The sequence below is a fragment of the Amphiprion ocellaris genome, chromosome 7 (genome assembly GCF_022539595.1).
Source record: "Amphiprion ocellaris isolate individual 3 ecotype Okinawa chromosome 7, ASM2253959v1, whole genome shotgun sequence".
NCBI lineage: Eukaryota > Metazoa > Chordata > Actinopteri > Pomacentridae > Amphiprion > Amphiprion ocellaris.
Window position 1 is genome coordinate 28,278,445 of NC_072772.1, and position 9,157 is coordinate 28,287,601.

A 9,157-nucleotide genomic window follows, 5' to 3' on the forward strand; every position below is an offset into this window, starting at 1 on the left:
TGCAGTACACTGCAATTTCAAGATGCAATTGCTCAGCCATGGTGTTGACCACTTATTTCACTCAAGGTGAGATTTTCATAATATAAGTCTTTAACAAAACATTGTATATTATGACTGTATAGGGTAGGCTGCATGTATTTTATGGATGGCATTTCCTGGCATTTCATAACTCCCTTCAGGTACTGGAAGCCCTCAGACTGACAGAAAGCATACTGAGGGCATGCATTTAGTATTCTCAGAGGTATTCAAATCAAAATATTATCTTTAAAATGCAAGCTGTACAGCATATATGTGTAAGTTGATGCACTTTGAAGTGTAAAGTGCTGATGGTGGACCAGAGGCAATGTTAACTACCTGAAGTCATCAGCTGACAGGATTCATGACATTTATTCAGACTCTTTATTGCTTAGTCAAGTCTTTTTTTTAAAATGAAAAGTAATAAACTGACATATCAAAAACATCACAGACATGTACAAAAACTAGTATAATTTATAAAATATTCAGTTTTATAACAGTCACTTTTGTTCTTTCCAGTAATCCCATTAAAAACAGTAAACTGACAACAAATATTGCTGTGCCGTTGCGGTGAAGGTTGACTTTGCCGTTTAATCTTTTATTTCGGTTTGTCAAGTCCTCACAAGAATCTTGGTTCTAGTTAAGCGACAGGATGCGTCTTCTGAGCAAACCAATGATGACGAAGAGCAGAGTCGGAGCAGCAACCACAGCAACAGCAGTGGAGAACTGTGGGAGACAACACAAGCGAGTTCATAAAATATTACAGTATTGTGAGTTTTTACTGATATGTTTGCTGACTTGAGGCCAGATTCACAAATACATTTTAGACTGGACTTTCTCTTCCCACCAACTTAAAATGACAGAAGACAGTTTCCATGGTAACACTCAGTGAAGCCAGCAACAATCAACAAAAAGGACCAAAACACGGCTCAAAATTGGATGTGGTCAAAAATTTCTTCATTGTAATAGTCATGACTTAATTTAATCTAGTCAGATAAATTTATGGAATAAATAATACTGTATGGTCTTGACCTTAATATTTTAATGGTTTCTGTTGGAGTAAGGGAGCTGAGCAACTTGATGTCAGCCATGCTTTTTGTCAGCGGGTGTCACTGAACATTGCCATGAAGATGCCAGTGTTAGTTCTAAGTTAGTCTGTGACTAGACTGGCTACCTTTGCAGGCTTAAAACGAGCCATTGTTTCGGAGTTACACTGAGATCTGGAGTTACAGTAAATAATTGGACAGGCTGACCAATCAGAGAACGCTGTTTGGGATGGAGGTCTTAAAGAGTGTTAGGATTTACTTTTTTAAGGCACTGCTAGCTGAACACTGAAATTGATATCACATATGAGTAATACAATATTGATATTAACAACCATTTGTTGTGTAATTAATGTACGAGTTGTGTTGACCTGAATAGAGAGAGAGCATTAACCCCTGGCTCTGAAGGGTTAAATACATGATGGATACAGACAGGTCAAGCTGGAAAGTTACAGCTGCACACACACACATCAGTACAAAGAGTGTTTTCACACACACACACACGCACGCACACACACACCAAAAAGATAGAGAGATTGGTTTTGCTTCATAGTATATTCCTATTTCCTTACAAGGTAACAACTAATTGTACTGAAACTGCTAAATTCAAGGTTGTTTAAGAGTGGAAGCCATAATAATCCTCCCTATGAGATACCAGCAGCAGCTGCATCACATCACAGCTAACAAAGGAATAAGACTAGCCGGTAGAGAGCAGGAAGAAGTTTGCAGGAGGTTCTTTCTACAGGGTGCTGCTCCTGTGGATTGGATACATCGTGTGCCAAGAGATATGGACATATCTGTGCACCAACTAATGGAAGAGCTAAATCTAAACCACGGTTTATCCCCACTTTTAGCCAATCACATTTCAATATTTGAATTATATGTTTGCGTTTTATAACCAATCACATTTCACCATACTGTATAAAATGTTCTGTTCATATCAGACTTTATCCTTTTCTGGGAGGCTGTGCCAAACAGAGAAGGTCCTTGTACAACATTCTTTTGAGACACTGATATTTACAAAATAAACAGCTTAATTGGAGAGAAGTAGTTTGTCTTCTATCTTAAAAAACGAACACACTCAACAAGAGACAACAGCTAAAATGAAGTGTTTCAGACAGAGGGTGAGAAGAGCTCCTACAGGAGTGTACAGTACAAGAAAAACAACTAGATTAAAAAAAAAGTTGAATAATGTAAACATATTCTGGTAGATCCCACAAATAAAATTAGAAAACTGCACATATATATATATATATATATATATGGCATAATGTGGACTCTTTAAATATTCTATAGCATATGTGAATGAAATGTTGAGCAGGTAGATTTTATTAGGATTACTGAATTAATAAGAGGCATTTTGCAACAAATGAACACATCACACTAACCTTAACAGCAGCTCTGTAGTCTTTTTGGAATGATTGTAGATACACATGGAAGAGGGCAAGACTGCAAGGCAAGTATGAATCTGCATCTTCTGAATCTCTGCATCTTTTGGAAGAGAAAAAAATGGACCAGATTCCTACAGATGGACATGTTAAACAATAAACTGATGTACACATACATATACTATTCAAACATACCTTTTGTACAAAGCACTTAGAAGCAAACTGTTGTCTGCCAGGTACAACTCTGAGAGGCCAAGGTCAATTAGTATAGACAGTGGCAGCCTGTAGCCTTCTTCAGCTAGCAGGCCAAGATTGTACCATCCCTGTGGAAGATAAAAAAGCATGACTTACACAAACATACAATGATGAATGAACACAAACATGAAAAGAATATACACTGCATTAAAATCAATCTCAAAGCTGCAGACCTGTGGCTTTTTCCTTAATGCTGCCAGTTTGTACATCTGTGCGGCAGAAAACAAGTCTCTCTGCCTGTCATCATGTCCGTCATATAACAGGTCACCCATCCTAATAATGGCTGCAGACATAATAGAATTACAGGCAAATTCCATGAGTCTGCAGATATTTAATTGAATGTAATGCTTGCGACTTACCATAAGTGTCAGGATCTTGACTTTGAATTGTGAGGTTGTAATACCTCCACATACAGTGTAATCCATAAACAGGATCCAGAAAACCTCCCTGTTGACATACAAAGGGAAAACAGTTTCTAAGAATAAGTGAAAGAGTGAATAAAACAGAAATATGACTGTGAAATGAAAGCTAACAGAGACAAATTTTATCTCTAAAACTCACCATATTTTGTTCACACAGGTACGCCACATTAAACTGAGCAGGTACATATCCCAGTTCGGCAGCCATCATGTAATATAACAGTGAACTGAACCTGTAGCAAAATCAGAACGTTAACTTCCTCTAAGTGCTACCTAGTTGTCTCATCAGGATCGTGGCAAGTGTTAATAGAGAAAAACATTACATGTCATTCTTCAGATATGAATCCAAGGCTTTGCGTAAGACACTGCCCAAATATCCGTTGTGCTCAGCCGCCCACTTTACCCACCTGCAGTCAGTCAAAAAGACATTTCAGCTGAAACACAAGGGAATATGTAGGGAAAGTGAAATGAATCAAAGGGTAAGTAGCTCACAAAACAGCATCTGATGGACGTCTGTTGACAAAGCCTGGCATTCCAGTGGTCCAGATGTTAGCGAGGAAAGTTGCTCCTCTGATGTGTCCTCTCTGTGCAGACTTCAGATAGTATTTATAGGCCATATACTGCAGGAGAGACAAATGATTCACTCTGACAACTAGAGATTAGTGTTAGTTTTCAGGCAAATTACATTTTTACAGTTTAGCTTACCTGGTTGGCAGCTTTTCCTGGATACAGACCCTGTGAGTACATGACACCAAGATTAAAAGCAGCCTCTGGACACTCGAGGAGATCAGCCTGCTCCCACAGCTGCACCGCCTGCTTGTAGTCCTGCTTAAATTGCTCATAGTACCAGGCCAGGGCATTGATTGCAGGAACAAAACCCTGAAGAGGAGATTATTGTAAGAAGCTGTATGGGGTGTGCAAACTCTGAGTGGGTAGTAATTATCAGTAAACCAAACAAAACCTGATCCATTGCTTTCCTCAGGAATGAGATGGCTTTTGGAACATCTTTTTCAACCCCCTGTCCCTACAAACAAAAAGGTTGATACTTATTCAAAGCAGATATGACTATATGCTAACAACAAAAGGTATGGGTACAAATTAACATATTAATTATGTTTACTCATTGTACATTAGATGGGAATCTGACCTGCAAAAGTATAATCCCATAATCATACATTGAGACTGGGTCCTCTAACTGGACAGCTCCCCTTCTGTAGTGTCTCGCAGCCTCCTGGATGTTTGGGGAAACTCCCTGCTGACCCCAGAACAGCATGCGGGCGATAGCTTGCTGCAAGACAGATGCTGGATTATTACTTAAAACTATACGTTTGAATTCTCTCATCTCGTTTACTTATCTGGCCGATTTCTTTACTTCTCATTCTAGAGAAAAAAAACACTAGAGAAAAACAAAAATGTAAGGAGTTCTATTAATTAATATCATTTTGCAAAGGTTTTAGCTTCTTTAAATAATTAGTTTACATCTTCTGATTTCATGATTTAGATTTTCAAACATTCCATTTGCCAACAGTGAAGTATTCCAATAAGATAGTTGCATGATGTTAAAGAGAGTAACAAATTAAAACACTGCAGGAATTTTCAGGCAAGTAGCCCAGAGTGTGAATAAACAATTACACCAAGCAGGTGCTAATGAACATAATAAGTAGTTTGAACCAGACTCATTAACCGGAAGAGAAGCAGCTGTGCCGAGGGATTAAAACCCAGTGAGGGTCAGACGTAGGAAAAATGTGAGGCTGCTGAAGGAGAGAGTGTCATCTAGAAATTCTACGTCATGGCAAGAGCGAGCATAGCAGCTAGACTCAGTTTGGTTATTCTGCATCTGCAAGGTCTCTCTCAGGCAGAAGGTCATGGCAGACAGGTGACTTCAGATGTGCTGTTCAAGCTCTTTTCCAGAAGCTCAAAGAAATGAGGAAGATGTCAGGAAGCGCCGTGAGCTCAAAACTAGCAGAAACCAGCAGGACCTTGGTTTACCCACATACACTCTGGACAAGTCTGGTCAGCAGTGTTCTTTATGGAAAATACAATGCTCAGTTGTAAAAGCAAAGCCATCCGACTCACCTATGCATGAATGCTCTGGACGGGTGAATAGAAAAAAATTGAAATATACAGCTGCAACAGAAGGAGGCTGTTCACCAAAGAGCCAAAGAGAGCTACAAGGACGAGTGTCTACAAGCATACAATGAAGTATGTTGGAGGTTCCTTGCAGGCCTGGGACTACATTTTGGCAAATATGGTGTGGAATTTGGTCAGAATTACAACTGCAAACATACGGACAGAGTCATAAAGAACAACTGACAGTGGCAGTGGCCTACCTCGGCCTCAGCTGTTCCTCTGCGTGCCTGCAGTTTGAGCCACTGGAATATATGGTGATCTTCATTGGTCTGGAGATTCAGTACTCCTTCATTGTTCAAGTAAACAGCCTCAACAAATGTCTAAAAAATGAATAGAAAAAAGAGAAGACAGATGTTAAGGTTCAAGAGCATTCTTTTCTGAAAGTTTAATTCTTTCCTACAATAGTTACAAATAGTCCAGAATGCAGCTCTGTGCTCTGAATGAAACAAAAAGCCTTTCTGAGCTGTAATAAAACACCTTTATCATACTGTTATTATATGAAAAGCAGAGACAAAGGTAAAGTTATTGATGATGTAAATCTGAAAACTATAGCCGCAATAAGAGAAGCAGAACATTTATTAGCACATTGCATTTGACCTCATATGTTGTAATAAATCCAAGGTTCATAATATGAGAGGAAAATGTGCAGATTAGATTTGAGTGCCCCCAAAGTCTCTGTTTTTAAAATACTGTCTGGATACAGCAGTGCACAAATGCAGCTCTTATAATGTCTTTATATATTCCAGTTACTAAAGCATACATACCTGCTGTGGAGTGGGATTTTCACGGTCTACAGTTGTCTGTTTAGCAATGTTTGCGTAATAGGCATAGGCCAGATCTGGGTCTGCAGGGAGACCTTGTAGTCCGAGGTGGTGCAGGTGCCCCAGATGAAGAAGCGCCAATCTATCATCGTTCTGGGCAGCCAGCAGGGCCAAGAGCCAAGCCTGCACCAAACACAGGGCCATGTGACAATATAAACAATCTGGACATATTAACCAGAGCTACGGTTCATCCAGTAAGACGAACCTTAACGGGCTGTTTCTGGACTCCCAGTCCAGTGCTGCAGAGCACAGACGACATGTGCAGAGCTCGGTTATCAGCTAGGCAGCCAGCTTGGAGCAGCACTGGAAATATTCTGCTGACCACGCCATTGCTGCTCCCTCTGACCAGCTTATGAAGCGATAAGGAGTACAGTGCTCTGCCCACAGCTGCCAGGCAAACTGCTCTTCCGCCTGCAAGTCAGAAATGTAATTTATTTCAGTGGTTTGTCTTCAATGTGTTTAGTGACACAGACATTAATGAGCAGTCATTTCAAGCTCATGCTGTGCAGGCAAACATTATCATTTGAAAATTTAGATTCCAAGATTTTGTCATCTCCTACCGTATTTGAAAGCCAGTAACTTGACCAGTTTTGCAGCAAGTTTTCTGTGAGGGTCAGCTGCCTCCCACTGCTCACACTGGGAATCTGATGGCAGTCTCTGCTTCACCATCCACTGATGGAAAGCATCAAGACATGTGTCTGCAAAAAGCAACACAGGTACTGCTTTATACATTCAGCAGCTCTTTCAAAAGGTTTTAGAGAATCCTTTAAACAGTTATTTCAGCTCCACCTAGTGGAAATATAAGCCCACTACCAGACTCTGTCCTCTGTTTGGCCTTGAGTGAATAACCGCTGATCTTCACATTCATCTCTAGGCGAAACCCCTGACAGGTCTGCAGCCATCCGGTCAGGTTCACTTTCTTAATCACCTCTGGAACAGCAGCTTCAGACTACAGGAGAGAGAAGTCATCAAATACAGAGAAAAACTGCGCTCAGCTGCAGTACAGTAATGGTACAGCAGTAGAAGTTAGCAGCATTACCTGGCTGTAAGGTGATATTCTGTTGCGATAGTACACCACTGGTCCAAAATACCCCTCCACACCTGGGATATATTTCCCTCCACCAATCACTAAATATCCCTCTGTGTCATCTAACACAACATCATGTCCCCACCTGTAAGATATGTTAACAGATAAACAGAACTCTTGAAGTGCAGTTTCATTTTTGATTGTATAGCTGAGTAATTTTGTTAAAAGTGAAAAGTAGACTTACGTATGTTCTGTAAACCGAACTGTTCTCTGCTCCTTGTAAGTACACACCATGGAGATGCTCACCTGAGAAGCAGTAAGTTTGTTTTTGTCATTACCATTATGCACGTATTTATGACATTCTCCATCACAAAGAGACTACTCACTGTCCTGCCGTGCAACGCCACGTTGAGTCGGCACCACTCACTTAAAGGCACTTTGAATGGTGAAACAAATGCAGAGGATTTCCCAGGATCTCCATTCACCTGGATGTGTAGTTGGCCTGTATTTATGAGGCAATAGTGAGAGATTTGTATAAATATAGATAATATGATAATAGAGGGGTGAGAGAGAAATCTGAATTATACCTGAATCTGTGAGGAACACTGTTGGTGTGGCATAATTATTATGGGAGTCTATATGGTGTAAAATGCCACACATGAGTTCTTGGCAGTATTTAGTTACAAATATCCAGATGGAAAACATACACCTAGCAAAAAAACAAACAAAAAACAATGAGTAAACACTTGGTTAACTAACATTAAATAAGATCTGCAATGATTGATAAGAAAGCTGGGTTATGTATGGTGTAACTTTGATGGTGGTACCATGGAAAAGTATTGGCTTTAACTCGCAAGTACTCCAGGACCTCACTTCTATAGGGGTCCAGGCTCTTTGTGATGCCAAAATTTTCTCCAGTTGAGGCATAAATTGAAGACAGCAAATGTACTGTTTCTAAATGACATGAACAGTTTAAGGTGGCATTTAGAAAATGAAAAGCAGTGTTTTTATTCCATAACCATCTTGTAAAAAATATATAATACGTGATTATCCAATATTAGTTGTGAAATCTGTATCATCCACTCTTTTTCTAAGTATATTGTTCTCTAATGCTAAGCTGCTAACAAAAAAAATGGAATTGAGATGTCATATTTAGTTTTAAGCTCACTTCCCCAACTTTACCTGGTTCCAAAAGACACTGTTTCTTTAAAAACTGTTGAGTTAATTGCAGCATTTGTGTGCTCCAGGCTATACAGAGCCTATGCTGTTTGACAGGACGACTAAAGAAGGGCTTAGGCTGCAATGTTGCCACATCCTGAGCTGCGATGGAGCCCTCAGTATCATCGGATCCACTGTATCTGACCGAGGCTCGAAGGATACAACTCAGCACCCAGGCAGAGTCTGGAACAATCCCGTCAGCTTGATACACCAGCCAATCTGGCCATCTCAGCTTCACAGTTCTTATTTTAGGGTCACCAGGGACACACGTCCACTGTCTTAGCAGGAGTGTGGAGACCGAGCCTGTTTCAAAAGATACAATAGAGTCCAGCTGCACTGTGGCAGGTTCATCACAAGAGAAGAGTGTTTCCAAAAGGTGGTCCGGCAGAGCTTCCTCTGGAGGATTCAGGAGCCTCACTTCATCTACACCCCAAACAATCTATAAGTAACAAGACATTCAGAGTTGCTAATGACATATGTTAGAAGCAGGAGGGATTAGTGTGTTAGAGATGGTGAAAATAAACCTTCTCCTACCTGCATACTGAGGCAAAACTGACAGATGTATTTGTACATTGTTTGGAAATCCATGGTCCGCTCTGTGGTTTCATTAATCTTTCCATTAAAGACATTCAAGCTGCAATGAAACAAGGAGCCTCAAGATCCGGATCTCATCCTGCTCCACCTCAGCTAGGTTGAAATTTAGGTAAATATTTACCAGCACACAATTTCACCCAATGACTACATACACACAGTGTAGTTAAGGTGGAGCTTTGCGAGTTGGGCTGCATTCCAAAACTTAACATAAGACCAAAGGTAAACTCACCTGATACGCAGAATATGC

The 9,157-nt window shown here is 40.2% G+C and overlaps 1 protein-coding gene across 2 annotated transcripts; it reads right to left on the reverse strand.

Annotated features, from left to right (window-relative positions):
- Nucleotides 1–376: 376 nt before the first annotated feature.
- On the reverse strand, nucleotides 377–9,007 carry LOC111571535 (protein sel-1 homolog 3). Of its 2 annotated transcripts, none has more exons than XM_023274753.3 (23): nucleotides 8,851–9,007; nucleotides 8,281–8,755; nucleotides 7,926–8,052; nucleotides 7,686–7,807; nucleotides 7,485–7,600; nucleotides 7,343–7,404; nucleotides 7,111–7,243; nucleotides 6,885–7,020; nucleotides 6,632–6,769; nucleotides 6,277–6,482; nucleotides 6,015–6,194; nucleotides 5,451–5,570; nucleotides 4,268–4,408; nucleotides 4,082–4,144; nucleotides 3,826–3,999; nucleotides 3,613–3,740; nucleotides 3,444–3,527; nucleotides 3,263–3,353; nucleotides 3,061–3,148; nucleotides 2,875–2,984; nucleotides 2,642–2,769; nucleotides 2,447–2,549; nucleotides 377–741 (listed from the first exon to the last, which is right to left on the reverse strand). In XM_023274753.3, exons 1-23 carry the CDS (start codon nucleotides 8,902–8,904, stop codon nucleotides 652–654), a joined length of 3,069 nt encoding a protein of 1,022 aa, XP_023130521.2. In that variant the 5' UTR covers nucleotides 8,905–9,007; the 3' UTR covers nucleotides 377–651. The 2 variants fall into 2 exon arrangements, with proteins under 2 accessions (XP_023130521.2, XP_035806135.2); XM_035950242.2 differs by having other exon boundaries at nucleotides 6,861–7,020.
- Between the last annotated feature and the right edge of the window lie 150 nt (nucleotides 9,008–9,157).